This window comes from Bubalus kerabau, chromosome 21 (genome assembly GCF_029407905.1).
Source record: "Bubalus kerabau isolate K-KA32 ecotype Philippines breed swamp buffalo chromosome 21, PCC_UOA_SB_1v2, whole genome shotgun sequence".
In the NCBI taxonomy this organism is placed as follows: Eukaryota; Metazoa; Chordata; class Mammalia; order Artiodactyla; family Bovidae; genus Bubalus; species Bubalus kerabau.
Genome location: NC_073644.1, coordinates 63,922,972 through 63,944,532, shown reverse-complemented (window position 1 = coordinate 63,944,532; position 21,561 = coordinate 63,922,972). Strand labels below are relative to the sequence as shown.

Genomic DNA, 21,561 nt, shown 5'->3' with positions numbered 1-21,561 from the left:
TTACAAGGAGAGCGAAGAAATTAATTCTTTCTATTTCCGAGAGTTGAACTAGGTGGGGGTAGAAAACACCAGGCTCCATTTCCCTTCAACCCCTCCACCGCACAGCAACCTGCACTTTAAGGAGTTTTACTGGTGGGATCTACGGTGGCTATATTATTAAAACAAGGCACTTTACGCCCCAGCTCTTGTCAATGTTTCCACCGATGACACAGTATAACCAACATTTGATACCATAGCATGCCACAGAGATCAGAAAGAAGTCAGGTCATTATTTCACAAAAAGATTTGTTTAAACAAGCCATGAAAAAAAGTGTGTTGTCAAATATAAGTTTAATAATCTCTTTATCACATTCCCCAGTTTTCCATTACTGTCTCCATTTCATCCTGTTTACATCTGTCATACACAACTCTATAATACAGACACAGAGCTATATTTGCTGTCCATTTCCTATCATTTAACTGTCTTTGAATCAATATAGAATTAGCAAGGATCAGCATGGCAAAGAATACTAGCTTCTTCTGAAAGTAGATTCTTATGTGTTTATTTAGCACCTTTTATTTAAGGAGCTCAAGATACTTTAACATTCACTGTAGCATTCTTTTGTTATTTCCAAGTAGGGAAAGTGTCAAAAATTACCATTAGTGCCTTTTTGTAGGAAAAATTTAAAAAAAGAAAGCAGAGAAAGGTAAAGTGTCGGTGAGATGGGACAGTCACAGTAGAGACTTGGGGCTTTAGCTCTGCCTTCTCCTCACTGAACTGTAATATAACCAAAGGTATAACAGTCACTTCCATTTTTATAACCTCTCTCTTTGGATGGATGTTATCTCAAAGGGCAGTGCAGACAGTAAATTCTCACCAACGGATCATTCTGGCAATAAGCTTATTTCCTGCCATTTTCCACGTCTGCTAAGGAGCCACAGAAATTATAGAGCCACCTCTGCTTCTCCATTAAAAATCATAATTGACAGCTACTATGTAGCATTTCCAACAGACCTGCAAGCAGCAGGGAGAAACCCCTGTTTGAGGTCACTGAAGTCTGGACAGTGACTACTATTAGCACTTTCAAAACCTACCAGATCCACAAAATCAATTTTAATGTGCTCAGGCATTGCAACTTTAGTATCTAAGGAAAACAAAGGCTAACTGGCCGCAACAGATGAAACACGCCCGGTAACTCCTCTCAACCTGCTCACACTGTATGTTTCCTCACAACAGCACAGATGCTAAGAGAAAGAATCTCTGTGATAAATCTTCTTAAGTTCACAATATAAGGACTTGGTTTTTAATTCAGATGCATGGAAAATAACAGGAATGTTTTCCACTTCTACAAGGCTAAACTACAGACACATATTTAGGAAGAAAATGGGGCCTACTGCCTACACACATTTACGCTCTCCTTGTTTAGAAAGAAACAATGCATATTAACATCTTTATTCTCCCTTCTTGAACTTCTGCAGCACCTTTTTTTTTTTTTTTCACAGAGTGTGCAGGCCACCATCCCATATCCTACTCATTTTCCATGTTTTCCCCATTCTCGAGAATGAGAATGCCAATGCAGCAACTTGGAGATTTTTAGAGACTTAGTTGCCCAAGTTCTGCTGTCTCTGCTGGGATGGGTATGCCCATTCATCTCAGCATATGGATGGGGATGGGGATGAACCATTTTGAGACAGATTAAAGGAGAAAGACACAAATTGCAGCTTTGGGCTGCCTAGAAGTTGACACACACCTAAAAATATTTAGGGGCATTCTCCCTTCCTTTAAAAAACTGAGAACTCAGAAAAGTTTTCAAAAGCTCAAAGTCTCTCCTCTTGTTTCCCAAGCTTCCCACCAGGTTTCACATTTCTAGGCTTTTCCCAAAAGTGCTTAATACAGACTCCTCGCCCCCACCCCCTCCATCACTACACACAGGCACCTGCTTGTGAGAAGGGGTGAAAGAAACATCAAGAAGACCGTCACCCACAGGAGAATTTTCAAGAAAATCGTTAAATAGTAAAAAGAAAGAAATGGGGTGGGGTGAGGAGACAGTATCAAGAAAAACGTTATGAAAGACAGTGAAATACAAATATCAAATATGGAGAAAGGGTTGAGGGGGGAGGATACAGACCCAAATGGAACGGGACAACCGTAGAAACAGATGCCATGAAGAGACAAACCACTGATGAGCTGATAATGGGAGGTTAAAGGAGAAGAAAAACTAGAAAAGGAGGTAAAAAGGGGAGCGACTGAAGACAGCAACGTGTACCTGTGCAATGCGTTGACACTTGACTGTGGACGGCAGAGTAGTAATAACAAACGTACATTTTCCCCCCTCCCCAAAGTCCTCGATTCCATTTAAGCAAGGTGGACGAAGGACGCCGGGTCATTTCACGCAGCTGTACCGAATGCAGGGGCGTGAAGGCGCAGACCCTGGGCAATGGCCCCGCCCAACAGAGGCCACGCCCCTCCAAGACCACGCCCCGTCGCGCCCCGCCCCGCCCCGCCGCCAGGCGGCGACGCGGCTTCCGACGTGCGCGGCCCGCGTGTGGAGGCCCAGCGGACCCGAGGGGCGCAGAGAACCGCCAATGGTGCTCCCAGCTCAGCGCCGCGTCTCGGCCGCCCCCTGCTCCTGCACTGGCCGCGAGGCCTTGTCGGGCGCCGGGGCGCCACACTCCTGCAGTCCTGGGCCCACGTCGAGGCTGGCGCAGGCATCCGGGAAGCGCGGCCCGAGGCCAGCGAACGAGTCGCAGCGCGGCGAGCTCTCCTCCTGCACCGGGCGTCCCGCCGGCTCCCCCGCGCCGCCGCCCGGCCCCGCCGGGCCCTCCTGCGAGTTCTGACTGACGTAGACCACGATGATGTCGCCCTTGAAGTTCATCACCTGCCCGCTGGAAATAAACGTGGAGTTACTGTTTCCAGTCACACTGCCTGCAGGGGAGAGGAAGAGGGAAGCGCACAGTGAGTCAGGGATCTGGGCGGGAGGCTGGTGGACCCACCCGGCTCCGGACACGTGCTTCGTCACCTCACCCGGCCTGACCCAGGGAGGAGGAGGGGCGCGCGGAGACACCTCAGGCGTCGTCGCTGGCCGCATGGGCGACACGCGGGCAGGGGCGACACGCGGGCAGGATCGCAGACCCACAGATGGGTTCAGGTGTTGCCGACGGGCGCGCGCGTGGGACGGATGCGCCGCAGACACGGCCCAGGGCGCAGTAGCGGTCCGTGTGTCGGGGAAGAAGCACAGGCTGGAGAGGAGGCTGCCGCCTGACCCGACCCTGGGGCCCACCCAGCCCAGCCTCCTCGCTCAGCGGACTCCCATCTTTTTACCCTCCCTGGAGAGGTCCCTGAGCCCAGCCCTGGTTGGCCCTGGGGCCACGGGGGCCCAGTATCTTGCAGAAATTAACTTCCTTAACATTTTTTTTAACTCCTAGAAAAAGATTAAGAAAAAAACTCAAAAACAATCTTACAAATCACTGTTCCCTGCTGAACCCTGAGGTGGGGGGTTGTTTTGTCCCCAGGGTGTTCTATCATGACCTTTTGTGGGTGACTGGATTTAGCCAGTCTTTAATTAGTGGGCCTTTTGAAAACCAAATAGAAAGTTCAATGAATACTAGGACACCTACGGCCTCCTACTTTAAAGACTAATTGCTCTAGAAATGACCCCGGGTGAAAATCAGCGCCAGAAACCAAGCAGAAGCAGCAAAGCCCCACCGTCAGCAACACAAGCAGAATCTCAGTCTGACCAGCGAAGGTGAACAGCAAAACAGTGCCTCGCTATTAACGTCATCTTTTCTGTTCCTTCTCTGTTATGACAAAGCTTAATAAAAATTTACACAAGTAAAACTGTTTTTATCATTACTCTCCATGAAGAGATTTCCTCCAATATGGAGGGCATATTTTGGATGGTCTGACTTAAGAACCAACAGCATCCAGGGAATCCCAGGAGCCTTTCCATCCACTGAAAGGGCACCTGCAGAGATGCTGAGACAGGCCCCGTGGCCCATTACAGGGATTTCAATGAAAACAGATTTCAAATATGAGCCACAAATTGGAAGTCATAATTGAGGATTTATAACTCACGCTGTTTTTCCCATAGGTAGCTGTGTTGGGTGTGACCCTAGATGGGTGGTGGCAGGGATTTCTTTATTAATTCCCCAAGCAACTTAGGCAAGGCCAGCTAGTATTCCATTCAGCAACACGTTCTCCATTCCCTCTAAAACATTTAGACATGATCCAGCACTCCCACTCCTGGGCATATATCCAGAGAAGACTATAGTGTGAAAGGATAATGCAGCCCGGTGTTCGCTGCAGTGCTGTTTACAATAACCAAAACACGGGAGCAACCTAAATGTCCACCAATAGGAATGAATAAAGAAAAGTGGCACATATATACAATGGCATGTTACTCAGCCATTCAGAAAGGTGAAATAATGTAATTTGCAGCAACATGGATGGACCTAGAGATGATCATAGTAATCAAGTCAGACAGACAAATATCATATGATACCACTTATATGAGGAATCAAAAAAAATGATACAAATGAACTTATTTACAAAATAGAAGCAGACTCACAGAAAACAACTTATAGCTAACAAAGGGGAAAAGTGAAAGAGGGCATAAGTTGGGAACTTGGAATTGATATATACATACTACTGTATTTAAAACAGATAACCTACAAACACCTTCTGTCTTTGTAGGAACTCAATATTCTGCAATAACCTAAAAGGGAAAAGAATTTGAAAAAGAATAGGTATACATATAACTGAATCACTTTGCTGTCTACCTGAAACTAAAACAACATTGTAAATAAAACTAAACTCCAATATGAAACAAAAACTAAAAAATAAACAGGTGTTCTTATAATCCAGCACACCCTAAGCTAGGGGTCTACTCTCCAGTATGCTGATGTCTTTCTGCTCCCACCAGTTACCAAGTTCTCAGGTCTGTTTTTAACTAGTTGAACTCATGAAATCTAGTTAAATACAAGCATACCTTGTTTTCTTGCTTGAGTTTATTGTGCTTTGAACACACTGGGTTTTGTATAAATTGAAGGTTTGTGGCAACCTGCAATGTCAGCATTTCTTGGCAATAAAGTATTTTTAAGGTATCTACATTGTTTTTTAGACATGCTATCGCACTTAGTAGACAGCGTATGGTGTAAACACAACTTCATACACACTGGGAAACCAAAAGGTTCACGCGACTCCCTTGACTATGATGTGTGCTTTCTTGTGGTGGTCTGGAACTGAGCCTGCAACACACCCAAGGTCTGTCTGTCTCTTTGTGTAAAGTTGTGAAAGGTAAGTGTGAAAAAAGGCAAATGTTTCTAAGAAAACTAAAGTGAATGTTTGCAATGACCCAAATAAATGTGAGACACTAAACACAAAAGACATCAACCAGCTGCTGAACTGGACAAGGCCTCTGTTAAAAGAAGAAAAGAAAAGGAGTCTTTAAAAATGCAGAAGGAGTTTACACTCAAATTTGTTCTGCAAAGACCTATAATTTCTCATTCCCCACTAAAGAAACAGAAATTGGGAATTAGGATGGCGTGGTTAATGTGAAAAAGACTCAGGAAACTATAACCAACCAACACATATGTCCCTGTACTAAAAAAAGTCAATGTGTGAATGTAAGTTATGTGTTTTAAGTTAAAGATGTTTAAGATATGAACTTGTAAATGACTTTTTCAAGTAACTCAGCAACCAACCAAGCCTGACACAAGGGCTCCTACCATAGCAGCAGCAGAATGAATGAATATAATAACTAAGAGAAGTCTTCCTAGTTGAGGGATCACTACTTAAACACAAAAGTCAACGTGAGAAATCAAAAGTGATACGTGTATACCATAAACCTTCCATTACAGTTTAAAATACACCATGTTTAACAATAAAAAACAAAAGGTACTATGTTTATTTAATAAGAGCAGCAATTTGAAGTGGCTTTAAAGTGTGATTTTTTTTTTCTTGGTGTATTTCTTCTAGCTTTTTATTATTTCAACATTGACTGCTGATTCTGTCATTTTTCCAAAATTATATAAACCTACACACAAGGCAATGCTCATCACAGTATGACTGATTTATGGTCTTGAATTAAATATCCTCTTCATCCTCTTCATATTGATTTATCTGTTTCTGTCATGGTATATATAATTTCTCCACCCTTTAAAATTTTGTTTTCCAACAAATCATCATCATGACTCCATTGTTGTTAACCTTATTCCTTGTCAGAATCTTCAGTTTGTCTGAACTCAGATTGAAAAAGTTTTTTAAACCATCCTCTTACACGTCAGGATATTGTGTTAAACTTTTCTTCTTAAGAATTTCATTCCATGCCTTTGCCTCATGGCCAACATATCTTTGATTTACTCTATAGGGTCTATATTCTTATTTTCTATTTTTTTCCAAAATAGAACTCAAACCCTTTTGCATAAGAGATATATTTAAACATTTCAGAATTCTTTGATCCATAGATTGGATCAAGAATATTATTCTTGGGATGGGGAGGTAAAGTAGAGGGGGGAGGACCAAAACAAAACAAAACAAAACTTTAAATTCCTGACAATTAGGATGTAAAGACCAGTTACCTAGAAAGAGTATGAGATGCTCAATTTTATTCTTCATGTATTTCCTTATCAGAAGTACAATTAATGATAAAGACCATCTTTGATCAAGTCCAAGTCTGTCCTATTCACACTGACTTTTATGAGAGTAATAAACCGGTACAGACGAGACTTCTTTAAGAAGTTCTACTCATTTGCCATAGCAGTCAGTGGCAAGGGAGCCATGTTCAGGGGCACATGACCCGTGCAGCCACCCAGGACCCTGTGCTCGGAAGGGCCCCAGGCTTGTTTAATGTTGCTGCTGTCTTGAAGCTCTTACTAATATTTGCAGAAGGGGCTTCGTAGTTTCACTGCCCTGGGCTCTGGAAACTTCACAGCTGGTGACAGACAGCCCTCAGAAGTCCTGCTCTGTGTTCTCCCCCTCACTGATGCTCTAACTCAGTGTCACTCTTTGGGGAGGTAACAGTTTATAAATTGGACATGTTTCAATATTGCAGACCTGTCTGCCGATCTCATTTTCTCTACTGAGAAAGAACTTGTTTTTAAAAACTCTTGAGTTGCAGAGGATATCCACCAGTGCTCCTAAAATACAGATTATACGATATGTCTCCTTGGTGTTCAAGTCACATGTCACTTGCTGTAAAACTTTCAACACCCACTTTCTGATAGAGAACTACTGAGACTTGTCCCTTTGAGAAAAGGTCTGCTGACTGTATCAGTGATACCCGGAAGGTTTTGCCTCTGATCCTGTTTTGGTTCATTTAAAGTGAAAGGAGGGGCCTTCCCTGGCGGTCCAGCGGCTAAGACCCTGCACTCCCAATGCGGGGAGCTCAGGTTTTATCCCAGGCTAGGGAACTAGATCCCACGTGCTGCACAACTAAGAGTTCGCAGGCCCCAACTAAAGATCCTGCGTGCCGCAGACAAGACCCAGAGCAGCCAAATAAATAATTAAAAAAATTTAGATTATATTTTTAAAAGTACAATGAGCACTCAGTCAGCTGCCAAGCGGTCTAAGTGCAGAATCCTTCTAGCGTTTTATCCCCCCAATCTTGCATAGTCTCACCAATCCCACCTTCAATAGCAAAACGATTTTAGCAGCTCATTCTTTGAATTGCCCTGAAGCACTTCATCATTTTCATAGAAATAATTCTCATGATTATCAAATTCATTTTTTTAAACCAGTTAATGTACAGTTAAAGTTTTAAATTACAAAAGGATCAGCTCACATTCATGGGACTGGGATGACCCATGGAGTTTAGTAAGCTTGGCCATTCATTGGCTAGGAGCAGCAGGTCCTAGGTGTTCCAGCCTAGAGTGACCCACTAGCTGTGAGTCATCCATCAGTGTGCTGTTGGCTTCCACCAGCTCCCTCTGCAGAGGCTAGGAGAATGCAGGTTCATCTGTGGTTAAGTGGAGCTAGATTACGATTAAGCTAGGTCACTATTACAGGAATAACAGTGACGTGACCTGTGTGCTCAGTCGCTCAGCCATGTCCTACTCTTTGCGACCCCGTGGACTATAGCCCGCCAGGCTCCTCCGTCCATGGGATCCTCCAGGTAAGGATACTGGAGTGGGTTGCCATGCTCTCCTCCAGAGGATCTTCCCGACCCAGGGATCGAGCCCTCGCCCCTCATGTCTCCTGCAGGTTCTTTACCACCGGTGCCACCAGGGAAGCAGTAACAGTGGTACAACACCCCGAGTCCAGAGCTCACTACGTGTCCCCTCTATGCTAGACGGGCAGCATTATCACACCAGCTTGCCGTTACTCCGCACCTGAGTGCCTCAGGCTTGCTTCCTTCCCCCCCTGGACTGACTAACGTGACTTCAACAATGAAAACTAACACCCTTCTTTCCCAGCCTTGTCACATGCAGACTCACCTGCAAGTAATCTACTAACTTCAATGGCGTGCTAGTCTCCGCCGTCTCAACTTCAATAGCAAAAAGATTTTGGTGGCTTAGAGTGGTGTCTCACTCCCTGAAGAGCAGAAAGTGCATGACGGTGACTAGCGGGGCGCTGGTTTCAGCGGCTTCCCGAGTCCAGGAGGGCCAGAAACGGGGCTGGGATGGAGGAGCAGACAGGCTCTGAAAGCCCTGATTCCCGCCACCTGCCTGGCTTGGCCTCGACTCGCTGTGGAATCCGGGACAAACCACCGAACGGTATAGTCTGCTCCTTTATGAAACGAGCATCAGCATTCAGGCCCATCTAGCCTGGCAGGTGCAGCGCCAGAGCAGGCACATGATAAATGTGAAATGAATGAATACAGGGATGCGTGAATGCCTGACAGGACGGCGTAGGGTCGAACAAGATGGTGGCTTGGAAAACGCTTGGGAAATAACAAAGAATTTTTCACAGGTGCAAGGCTGGCATTACTACTCCCAGAATCTAACAGTCGTGCTCATGACACTTCCTGACGGGGAAAGGTCTCGAGCAGTCACGTTGTTTTTCCACCGCTGTCTTGTTGAAGGATTTCACCTGATCTTGAAGACTGAAAGAGCACTTAACCTCCAGATATCTAACCAACTTTTTTGCTAAAGTGATCCATCAGTCTAACCATCTCTGGTTTGAACACTCATCTGAGTAACTCTACACGAATTCCCCCACTGTCTCGTTTTCCATCATGCAGGTCAGCTGTGAGTTGGATGTAGCACTACAGTAGGTTAAGGTTTCTTTCTTTCTTTCTTTCTTTCTTTCTCTGGCTGGACCATGCAACATATAAGATCTTAGTTCTCGGACCAGGGATTGAACCTGTGCTGCCTGCATTGGAAACTCAGAGTCTTAAACACTGGACCACCAAGGAAGTCCAAGATTAGGTCAAGGTTTTGTGTGAGTTGGTGATATCCTTATCTTGTGTTATGCCTTAGTCCAGAATTGTCCTTTCCTACAACTAATCATTCCCTAAGACCTGCTTTCTACCATTCAGCGGGTTTTACATGGTCGTGCGAATGGACCTGACAGGGCGAGGCCCTGGGGTGGCGAGGCAATAGGACTGCATGTCCACATGGTGTGTGACCCACGGTTGCCATGGTTTCTGCAGTTGGTGCATGCCCTGGAAGGGGTAGCTCTCTCCATTGAGAACCAAGGACACAACAGGATGTTCTGGCTGGTAAGGGGGGAATATGAAGAAGGAATGGGGTGCATGAGATTTGTCCAAGATGCCTTAAGAAGACTTGAGGTCTTTATAGGTCCTAGTTGTCCACAGGGGCTTCCTCGGTGGCTCAGCAGGTAAAGAATCCACCTGCAATGCCAGAGTTGCAGGAGACGTGGGTTTGATCCCTGCATCAGGAAGATCCCCTGGAGGAGGGGCCTGGGAAATACCCATGGACAAAGGAGCCTGGTAGGCTACAGTCCATGGGGTCACAAAGAGTGGAACTCAACTGAAGCGACTGAGCACACACGTACAAGCCACAGACCTCTGGGAATACAAGCTAAACCAGGCCAGTCACTTCCCTCTTCCTAACTGTCTGAAGCTGCCTTTCTGCCAGCTTTTTCCCAATCAGAGCTGCCTCTGGCATTTATTTTAACTTTATTTTACTTGCAAAACAGGATGAGGTTTGAGGCATGTGGAAGAAAGAGCTTTCCCCACCAAAGAATTGGTAACTGCAACAGAGGGGACTCAGGCCAGGGGAGCCATCACCTCTTGGCACAGACACTAGCGTCTCTTCCCGTGGAAACCTCTGGGCCTGGCCTGGCCTCGCCACTGCCCCTTGCTCAACCTGAGTAGCCAGTGATCCCGGCCCAAGTTTGCCTGTATTCTATGGCTCACTGAGGCTTCTCCAGTGCACGATAAACAAATGAAAACAGTATCATTGGCACCGATTTGTAGGGAGACCGTGCCATGGTTCAAGGCACAGGCTTCAGAATCAGCTGTGTGAGTTGTGGTTTCATTGCTGACTCGCTGTGTGGTCCTGGGTGAGGAATGTGCCCATAGGATTTCTGTGAGGAAGTAAGAAGGTAAGCATTAGTCGCTCATCCAGTTCCAACTCTCAGTGACCCCATGGACTGTAACCCTCCAGGCTCCTTTGTCTTTGGAATTCTCCAGGCAAGAACACTGGAGTGGGTTGCCATTCCCTTCCCCAGGGGATCTTCCCAACCCAGGGATCGAACCTGGGGCTCCCACATTACAGACAGATTCTTTACCGTCTGAGCCACCAGGGAAGCCAAACTTAGCCAGCATCTGGTAACGCATACCTCTGATTTTGTCGTTCAGTCGCTAAGTCACTTCCAATTCTTTGCAACTCCATGGACTGCAGCACGCCAGTCTCCTCTGTTCCCCATTGTTTCCCAGTTTGCTCAAACTCATCTCCATTGAGCCAATCGTGTCATCCAACATCTCCTTCTCTGGTGTCCCCTTCTCTTCTTGCTCTCAGTCTCTCCCAGCATCAGGGTCTTTTCCAATGAGTTGACTCTTCACATCAGGCGACCAAAGTATTGGAGCTTCACTTTCAGCATCAGTCCTTCCAATGAATAATCAGGGTTGGATTTCCTTTAGGATTGACTGGTTTGATCTCCTTGCTGTCCAAGGGACTCTCCAGAGTCTTTTCCAGCATCACAATTCAAAAGCATCGATTCTTTGGTGTTCAGCCTTCTTTATGGTCCAACTCTCATATCTCTGATATCACTGATAAAAATACAACCTTCAGGATGTCAGAACAGTCTTAATATGTCTCTTAACACAAGGCGATTGTTAGACCTCTATGTGAAGGCTATCTAAAAGGATGCTCTGAGAACCAGCATGACATGAGAGTTCTGACTTTTTTATTTTCTGGATATTTATTTATTTGGCTGCACCTGGTTTTCATTGTAGCATGTGGTGTGCAGTTCCCTGACCAGGGATTGAGCCCCAGCCCCTGCATTGGAAGCATGGAGTCTTAACCACTGGACCACCCAGGGAAGTCTTGAGGGTTTTCATTAAATTAGAAACTCTGAAGTTTCTAACATTTAAAATGGGTTGGTTGGCTTCACATTAATATTTAATGTGACTTAGCTAGAAAAATGTTCAGGTCATTTGAGAAAGTTAAAAATAGCATTTTAAGTCAACAGAAACAATGAACAAATGAAGTATCTTATCACAACCAGAAAGATGTATATACTTTGTGAACTCCCTGTTTTGCATAGCAAGCTCCATGGAATCACTTTTTCTCAGGCAGAGAGAATAAGCTTCCTTGTAAGAACCCAATTCCTGACAGAATTTACATTTTAAAGCAAGGTAATGCACACTTGTCTCCTCAAAGGCTTATTATGTTGTTTAAAATGCATGATGTATGAATATTAAATCACAAGAACTATAGCAAATATTATCACCTAATTGTCATGTAGATTTTCTTCCAAGGAAAAGAACTAAAAATATACACAAATACACTCAAATTACCCAAGCTATATTGGGTTCTTCTGGAATTTTTTAAAAACATATTTTCTATTTAACCCATATGCTTCTCATGTGATTTTCCTTTTTATGGAAATGCAAGATCTGTTTCAGGCATTTGGAAGAAACTGGGTCTATGATGATATGGGAAGGGAAGCAGGATTTAATAGTTCCATTCTGAATCATGCTTGAAAATTACTTAGAATGGCTCATAAATGAAACCTTTTCCAAAAATGAGCCTCGTTAGAACAGAAAGAAGGTAAGCAGGGCTAAATGAAAGCATATAGTGAACAAAATTTTCATATATTTTGAAATAATGCATTGACTTTTAGCACCAATGAATGCTGAATTTTATTACCAAATAACTGAACTATAAAGTATTTTTAACTTACAGAGTTCTTGAGCTAGTGCCTGCTCCTATAATACTTAGCTAAATGTCAAACATGTGGCTCAGGTAAACAAAGTTTCCCTGGTGCTCAGACAGCAAAGACTCTGCCTGCAATGCAGGAGACCCAGGTTCAATCCCTGGGTCAGGAAGATCCCCTGGAGAAGGGAATGGCAACCCACTCCAGTATTCTTGCCTGGACAATTCCATGGACAGAGGAGCCTGGTGGGCTGCAGTCCATAGGGTCCCAGAAAAGTTGGACACAACTGAGTGACTAACACTTTTCACTTTCCAACATCAATACAAGTTAGTGGATGGCATTTCAGCAGGAAAGAGAAGCGCTCTAGAAACAGAGGACTGTTCTTTGCTTGAGGGGAGGGGAGAAAGGGGAAGAAAACTGAGGTAAAAAGACCTTATCGGTCTCACAGGATGGAAGTGGATGGTCAAAAACAGTTGCTTCAGGACGGGGTGGGGCCCAGGGATGGGAGACCTGGAAGGGGGACCCGGGAGTCGGGTGGGGCCCTCACCCTCCTGCGTCCCAGGCTCCCAGGCCTGAGCCGGGGTGTGTCTGTGCTGCTCGGATGGACCAGCATCCTTACTCTATGGGGTTGCACAGAGTCAGACACGACTGAAGTGACTTAGCAGCAGCAGTAGCAAGCTGCCTTGGGATAGACTAGGAAGGCCAGACGTGGTGATGGTCATGGCAACTCCTACCAAATAACTGGCCGTGGCTGCCTCAAGATGGTTGTTGTTAAAGATGTGGGTATCCTGCGCTCGGTGAGAAGGATGCCAGGGGTTGTTACCAGGGGCTTCTGGGGAAACAGACGGGGAGTTTCCCTTGTTTAGGAAGCAGCATTGAGCTTCCCCGGTGGCTCAGCGCAAAAGAATCTGCCTGCAATGCAGGAGGTGCAAGAGACTTGAGTTCAGTCCTTGGGTCTGGAAGATCCCCCGGAGGAGGAAATGGCAACCCAGTCTGGTCTTCTTGCCAGGAAAACCGTGGACAGAGGAGCCAGGCAGGCTATAGTCCATGGGGTCACAAAGAGTTGGACAAAATCTGAGCAGGGACTTGAAGGTCAGGAGGCACTGGGTACTCTGGAAAGGGGACAGGGCAGGGACGAGGCAGCCACACCAAGGGAAGCACGTGGGCTCGAGCAGGAAGGGGAGAGGTTCCTGCCAAAGAGGCCAGGCGGAGGTGGGCGAGCCGGCAAAGGGGCCCACGGGGCACCCGCTAGAGAGGGGACCACGCGGGGGGCCGCATTTTCTCAGATTATTGATTCTTTTCATGTTCTCCACTCCCTGGCGCCCATCCCTACTTCCAAGCTTTTCCATGTCTCCATGTCTCAGCAGAACCTCAGTAAAGACTCGATAGAGAATCGTGTAGCTGGTTCTCACGAAGAATCGTTAATTGTGCTCATGAAGAATTGTTGTGAGCCCTGTGAAGAAACACCTCTCTTCAGCTCAGAAGTGTCTGAACCAATTATGTCATCTCAGGAGCCAGAATCAGGCCACCGGCCAGCTGGAGACATGTGCAGCACCAGAAGCCGCTCTTTCTTGCGCACGGGATGGCTTTCCAGACAGAAGCCTGCAAACTCCAGTGAAAGAGCTTGTCAGCAAGGTAACCAGCATCACGTCATCAGCAGACTTTAAGGCGTAAGTTAGGGCACAGTTGCACAGATTGCGACCATAGCGTCTTTTCCCCTCCACTGGTTTTGGCTGGTAATCCTCCCTGCTCTTTAAGAGTTGTAACATGGCTATAATAGGCTTACCGTCGGGTGTTATTTTTGCAAGATATGCTTATGGAGCTGTTTGAAGAGCTATCGTCGTCTGCAAAAGTTGGATGCCAAGAAGGTGCTTTTCCTACTGAGGACGTGTCCAGGCCTGTCGTTTCTTTACACAAACCCCTTGATTTGGTTGCAAGTTTGTTTTTTTTTTTTCATTTTAAATACTCACATATAAATCCAAAAGCCAATAAAAAGGTCACCTCCCTCAAGTCCTGAGAAGATGGTGCCTTTTAGGATTAAGCCCACTCATAACTTTTACCCAAGCACCATCCTCTTTCACACATTTTTATAGAACATAAAGCATGACAATTTTTAAAAAGCAGTAAAGAAGCACTTCCCCGGTGGTCCAATGGCTAAGACGCCTTGCTCCCAATGTGGGGGGCCCGGGTTTGATCTGTGGTTAGGGAGCTAGATCCCACAAGCCACAACTAAGACCTGGAACAGGCAAGTGAATTTTCTTTTTTTTTTTTTTAAAGTAATAATGGGCTTCCCTGGTGGCTCAGACAGTAAAGAACCCGCCTGCAATGTGGGAGACCTGGGTTTGATCCCTGGGTCGGGAAGATCCCCGGGAGGAGGGCATGGCAATCCATACCAGTGTTTTTGCCTGGAGAATCCCCATGGACAGAGGAGCCTGGTGAGCTACAGTCCTTGGGGCCACAAAGAGTCGGACACGACTGACTGATGACTAAGCACAGCACAGCACTAACGAGGAACTTCCCTGGTGGTTTAGTGGCGAAGACTCCACGATCTCAGTGGAGGGGGACCAACTAATGACACAGCTAAAGATCCCGCACTGCACAGCCAAGACCTGGCACAGCCAGGAGAAGGAGAAAGCAATAATGAGAAAGTGCTATTTGGACCAGGAACCAGGAGGCCATTCATGTAGAAGTAATTATAGAGGCACCAGCACAGCCTCAAAACTCAGTCTGGCTGCTCCTCAGGCGAACATGAATCTGGCCCGCTTGCTGGCAACGCTCTGCGGATGTTTTATATGGCTGAGCACCAGATTTAGACAGAAAAAGCAGTGTAAACTTCTTGCAAATTAACACCACTTAGTGGATGGTACACATTTTTTTCCCCTTTTTTCCATGGTTAGATGTTTAATGCTGGAGAGAAATAAAGGATACAAGCAGAGATGGGCACTGTTTTAACTCTTCATAGGACAGTTCAAATCTGCCATTTTGATATCATGACACTAAGGAAGAAAAAAATGATCTCTTTCTCTTTGGCCAACATTGCTCTTCCTAGAACTGCATCCGTTTTTCACACGGCAGCAACGTCACCTTTGTGACGTCAGCAACTGAGAAAGAGCTCTGTCCCAGCAGAGTCAGGGACTTGGCGCCTGCCCCTCGGAGGCTCCGCGCTCCCCGTAGCCCCAAGACCTCACACTTTGTGTGTGTGTCCAACCAGTAGAAAGAAAAGTCACCTCCAGAAAAGAAAGAGAACCACACAAAGGAACCACAGAGCCAAACTTTTAGATATGGAGATCCCTTAAAATCTTTGAAAAAAGAAACCTGAGGCCTTTGGAAGGAAAAAGACATCAGGGTTCTTTGAAAAATACCCCCAGCTAATCTCCCTCTTTCAGTTTGACTGAGAGCTGCTCAAGCATTGACACAACAGTGAATCTGTGTAGGTGCAGCCAAACCGCAAAGCTCGGAAAACAGATTCAAATTCACCCTTCTACTCAATAAGCCAGGAGTCATCACCAGCATGAGACAAAGCGGTCCCCACTCAGGGCCAGATGGAGCTGCCTCATGGTTATAAAACAATTCCGAGATCGGCTGCTAGAGCTGCTGGCGGTCTAAACAAAGAGGCAGGAAAGCAAAAGCATCCCAGGATAAAGGTGTCCCTGCCTGGGCTTTGTGGTTTTGCAGAGGGGAGGAGGCTGTGAGGCCCTTTAAATAGTACACGTGCACAGGGTTCAAACGGTGAGCTCTCTGCCTGTGATGTTCTGGGAAGGTCCCCTGGAGGAGGGCATGGCAACCCACTCCAATATTCTTGCCTGGAGAATTCCACAGACAGGGGAGCCTGGAGGACTACAGTCCATGGGGTTGCAAAGGGTCAGACAGGACTGAGCAAATAACACTTTCACTTCACTTTTCATATATTTATTTTTCTGGCGAGAGTGTCTAGAGCTTTTAGAAATTTCTGGAAGAGATCCCTGACCTCCCTGCTTCCCATAATACAGCAAATAATCTCCAGAGCCAGAAGAAGCCCTCAGCATCAGTGACAAAGTTCCTTGTAACTACACAATAAAACAGGGTGTTTTACCTTCGCAGAAAGAAGCTATATTACAACTGGTGGGTCACTCGTGCTCAAGCAGTGATGCAGTAATAAATCTCAATCGTGATTTTAAATTGTAAAACCATCCTCCTGGTTCCATAAATACATCGTATGCAGTGACTATAAAAGAGGCTTCTCATAAAAAGCACCAAAGGACAGCTACTGCCTCATTAATTGGGTCCAGAATCAAGCGAACTACCCTCAGTAAATACTAATTCCTCAAGGATTAACTAGAGAATTTGGTTTGTTGTCCTGAAATTTATAAGAGTTTCGTGGGGTGGGATTTGAAGCCTAGGTTGCTTTAGGAAAAAAACAAACAAAAAAACACCCAAATCCATAAATCTGAGGGAATGCCTTGACTTCAGCCAGTCCTGAGGTCAATGTTGACACTCTTCAGGGCTCAATGCTGGGATTTGAGGCCTAACCCCGTCCTGAGGAGCCTGAAGGCAAAAGGGCACGAGACACGTGTAAACCAAGGGAGAGAGTCCGCAGAGAGAGAGGGTACAGCCCACAAACCCGACGTGCGGACTGAACGGAAACCCACCCAGCAAAGAGGCTTCTCAGGAGAGAACAGGAGCGGACGTTTCCCACTGCGCATCCCTGCTCACCGGCAGGCGGGTGACTCGAGCGCAGACCCTGGACCGAGCCGGGCCTTTGTGGCGGAGGGACAGTTACTTACCTGAGGCAGGCGGCTGGTCACCGGGGCCCCGCCTCGCGGGGCCGGGAACCTCGGCGGCGGCCCCGTCCGGGGGCTGGCCCCCCGCCTCGGCCCGGTCTGCTGCGGGCGGGAGGCCCATGCCGTAGGCGCACTGGGGCAAGGGTCCACTCGGGGGGGTCTCCAGTCCGGGCGCCGGGTCCCCCGAAGTCAGGTCCCCGCAGCCTGCACAGCCGTCTGCAGAGCGGGCGCCGGCTGCCCAGTGCGGGCACCGGCCGCCGCCCGCCTCTCCGTGCAAGGACTTCTTGGGGGACGCGGGCCTCCACGCAGTCCTGCAGAGGGGCATGGGGAGGCGGGGGCTCTCGGAGCCCTCCAGGCTGTCTGTCCCCGTGAAGCACTGGCTGAAGCTGTCGTTCTCGCCCACCTCCAGGGGCTCGGGGAAAGGCGACCGGCCTCCAGGCGGGGTGAGGACCACCACGGAGTCTGCGGTGCGGGGGGGCCTGTCTGTGTATTCGTCCTCCGTGGGCACTGGCCTGCAGGGGTCCCCGTCAATGTCGCTGACCAAGGAGAGCATCTCGGCGTCTCCCCGGAGGGGACAGGCCGCTGCGCACGCGCCCCCCGCCTCCGGATGGCACGTGTCTTCAGAAAACACCTTCTGTTCCAGCGTCAGCAGGAAGACACCCTCACAGACTTCGCGGGCGCTGGCGGCCTCCACGTGAGTGCAGCTGAAACTGTTGCCTGCGGACTCCTGCTGATTTAAATTCAGAAGGCAGAGCGTTAATACCAGCGTTAGAACGTGGTTCTGCTAAACGCGGCTGAAAACGGTGTTTATGGTAATCATTTCCACCATAACAAGTACAGATGGAATGCTCACTGTTGCGCTGTATTTGGGGTATTGAAGATTAGGGGGTGGGGGGAACCCTCAAATAGAGCCCAACCAGAAACAGATGAATCGAAATGCATTTCCAAGGGGGCAGCGTGTTTACATCCAAGCAAGGGAGGGAGCTAACCCAAGTAATTTCAGAACACTGGATCTTGCCTATGCTCTCAATCTCAATTTTTTAAAAAAACTCATAAACAAATATTGAATTCTAGTTAGTAGCTTTGCTTTTTGCTGTGGTATGGCTTAGTAATTCTGAAACTACTGTCTGTGTATTCTGGAATTGAGTAAATGAGTAAATATATTGAGAATAATGGGGTTTCCTGCTACGGGAGGAGGGAAGATTCGAGCACAGACAAGGAAAGACTACAGTGACTCCTGTAGAGCTGGGAGCAGAATTACAGAAATCAGTGTGAACTCCGGGTGGGGGCTCAGGCAGCGAGGAACCACCAGCTACGCAGGAGACCCGAGTTTGGGAAGATTCCCTGGAGAAGGGAATGGCAACCCACTCCAGTACTCTTGCCTGGAGAATCCCATGGTCATAGAAACCTGGCTGGTTACAGTCCGTGGCGTGGAAAAGAGTCAAACATGACTGAGCGACTAACACAACAAAATACCTAAGAAACTGGATCTAAAAAGGATATCCTGGGATAATTACTGAAATCTTAAGATCAAATGTAAACTCTATAATAGTATTGTACCACTACTAAGTTTTTTGATTGTGATAAATGTACTATGATTACATAAGAGAATGTCCTTGTTCCGATGAAACTCTCATGGGAGTATTTAAGGACGGAGGAGCATGGTGTTTGCCCCTCTGAAAAGATTCCAGAGGAAAAAATATACATATGCATAGACACACACGCTGCTGTGCTCAGTCGCTCAGTCATGTCTGACTCTTTGCGACCCCATGGACTGTGGCCCGCCAGGCTCCTCTGTCCATGGGATTCTCCAGGCAAGAATACTGCAGTGGGTGGCCATGCCTCCTCCAGGGGATCTTCCTGGCCCAGGGATCCAACCCGCATCTCCTAAGCCTCCTGCACTGGCAGCAGGGTCTTTACCACCAGCAGCACCTGGGAAGCCCAGACACACATATGGAGAGCAAATAATAAAGCGTTGTCAAAATACAAACAGCTGCTGGATCTGAGTAGAGGGCACGTGGAAGTTTTTTATACTACTCTCACTGCTCCCCTACAATGTTGAAGTCATACCCAAATTAAAAGCCACCAAAATAACTACAAAGGGAAGAAATGTGACCGCCCTTCTCTCTTAGGGGTCTGTTCCGGGCAGCCGAGGTTGGTACTGAAATAATAATGTAAATAATACAAGGGCACAGAGATGACCTAAACAGATGAAATGCAAAGAAAACAGCATTTAGCATTGGGAATAGTCCTGGGATGTGAGGTCCCACCCCCTTACTCATTCACAATTTGGCTCAATATTTGACTAATAATAGCTATAGCAACCTACGCACTCCATGGGTAGGCTCTTAATTCCCCAACCAGGGATCGAACCCAAGCTTCCTGCAGTGGAAGCTCAGAGTCCCAACCACTGGACCACCAGGGAATTTCCCCAAATTGTTAACAGTATTTAGAGGAGGCACTTTAGACTTCTAAATTTACCTTATTTCCATTTAGGCGGCCGCAAGCCTCATTGACCCAGTGCCACAAATTAGCTAGAAAAAACAAAGTAAAGATAAGGGCTTCATATTATTATTTTCTATTTCTAATTCAGTATTATTGACTTCTATGTCAGTTCAATACTATCTTTAAACACAGTCATCTGCAAATCTGTGAGTAAAACATCCTGAGAGTGAAAACATTGAACCAATTTAAAGACTATGAAGGCATCTTCCTCCTCTTATCAAAAAGGAACTTTTTAATCTATGTAAAGCCGAACATTGGGTTGGCCAAAAAGTTCGTTCAGTTTTCAGTTCAGTTCAGTCGTGTCCAACTGAAGGTGTCCAACTCTTTGCAACCCCATAGACTGCAGCACGCCAGGCCTCCCTGCCCATCACCAACTCCCACAGTTTACTCAAACTCATGTCCATTGAGTCGATGATGCCATCCAACCATCTCATCCTCTGTCATCCCCTTCTCCTCCCGCCTTCAATCTTTCCCATCATCGGGGTCTTTTCCAATGAGTCAGCTCTTCGAATCAGGTGGCCAAAGTATTGGAGTTTCAGCTTCAACATCAGTCCTTCCAATGAACACCCACGACTGATCTCCCTTAGGATGGACTGGTTGAACCTCCTTGCAGTCCAAGGGACTCTCAAGAGTCTTCTCCAACACCACAGTTCAAAACCATCAGTTCTTGGGTGCTCAGCTTTCTTTATAGTCCAACTCTCACATCCATACATGACCACAGGAAAAACCATAGCCTTGACTAGACGGACCTTAGTTGGCAAAGTAATGTCTCTGCTTTTGAATATGCTATCTAGGTTGGTCATAACTTTCCTTCCAAGGAGCAAGTGTCTTTTAATTTCATGACTGCAATCACCATCTGCAGTGATTACTGTTAACTCCTATGATAATCTCTCTCTTGGAGGATTGCAAAAGCCCTCCTTACTGGTGGGTCTGCATCCACGCCTACTGTACCCCTAAATTTGTTTTAATTAGTCAAATACCCAAGTACTAGCCCCACAGGACTGGTTCCTTCCCTCTGCTCAGGATGGGAGCATGCTCCTTCGCACCTGCAAGGCTGCACCACCAGGACATGCCTCCCTTTCCAGGTTCATTTCACCCTGGTTCTCACTCTCTGCTCTGGCTGCACTAACTTTCCAATCCCCCCAGCTCGCACTGCTCCCTCCAAAGATGCAATTCTCGTCTCCCCTTGGGCTAGTGCAATCCAACCTGTCTTTCAGATCTTAGCTCCCCTGGGAGGCCCTGGCTGACCACAAAGCTGGACAAACAACTCTGTCACCTGAGGCTCTGTACCTCCCTTTCCACACTCAGCCTCACTCTGGGCAAAACGCCTGCCTTGCCCACCGAGGAGCCTCGTCCATAAGGACACAGGCTCTGTTTGCGTTGCTTGGTATTGACACCCCAGGGCCTGTCCAGCCCCTGGTGACCAATAAACACGTAGTAAATGAGGGATGAAGAGGAAGCAGACACACCCTGACTCACTGACTGGCAGGCCCACTGGCCTTGGCACTCATAAGATATGGCCAGAAGAGGTGACGACAGAGACAAAAACTAAAGAATAAAACACCAGAAGTCTGTTTATCTCATGACAACATGACTGGATGAGCCGGCAATCCATCAGCATCTTTGAACATGCATTATTCACATCTCCACTTCCAATGCTGGGGAGGTGAAGCTGCACTGAATAACAATATTCAACAGCGAAGAGACTTTTAAAAAAGGGAAGTCCAACTTTTCCCCTTCACTCTCTGCTTAATGCTTGGCATCTTCAATCACCATCTTCCCTCTTCTGTTAGTCTTTTGATCGCCCAGGGTTACATTAGGTATTGGAATGGTAATGGAAATAGTAAGATAGGCAGGGTTTTATGAAGTCCATGGATGTGACTGTGGGAGAACTGATGGAACCACAGCAAAGGCGGATGCGATAAACAAGCAAGCAGCTGAAAACGGGGAAGGACGGTGAGACGGCAGGTGCTTCAAAAGACGACATGTTACATGAACGCGTATGGCGGAGCCCCTTTGCTGCCCACCGGTAAT

General features: G+C 46.9%; 1 protein-coding gene across 1 annotated transcript in view; it reads right to left on the bottom strand.

Annotated features, from left to right (window-relative positions):
- Positions 1–327: 327 nt before the first annotated feature.
- TNFRSF11A (TNF receptor superfamily member 11a) overlaps positions 328–21,561 on the bottom strand; it is a 62,914-nt gene continuing 41,680 nt past the window's right edge. Inside the window, exons 8-10 of the mRNA XM_055559348.1 lie at positions 19,504–19,556; positions 17,022–17,749; positions 328–2,901 (exon numbers count right to left, since the gene is read on the bottom strand). Of these exons, the coding sequence (XP_055415323.1) occupies positions 2,580–2,901; positions 17,022–17,749; positions 19,504–19,556 (1,103 nt within the window). The 3' untranslated portion in view covers positions 328–2,579. The remainder of the gene's footprint in view (positions 2,902–17,021; positions 17,750–19,503; positions 19,557–21,561) is intronic.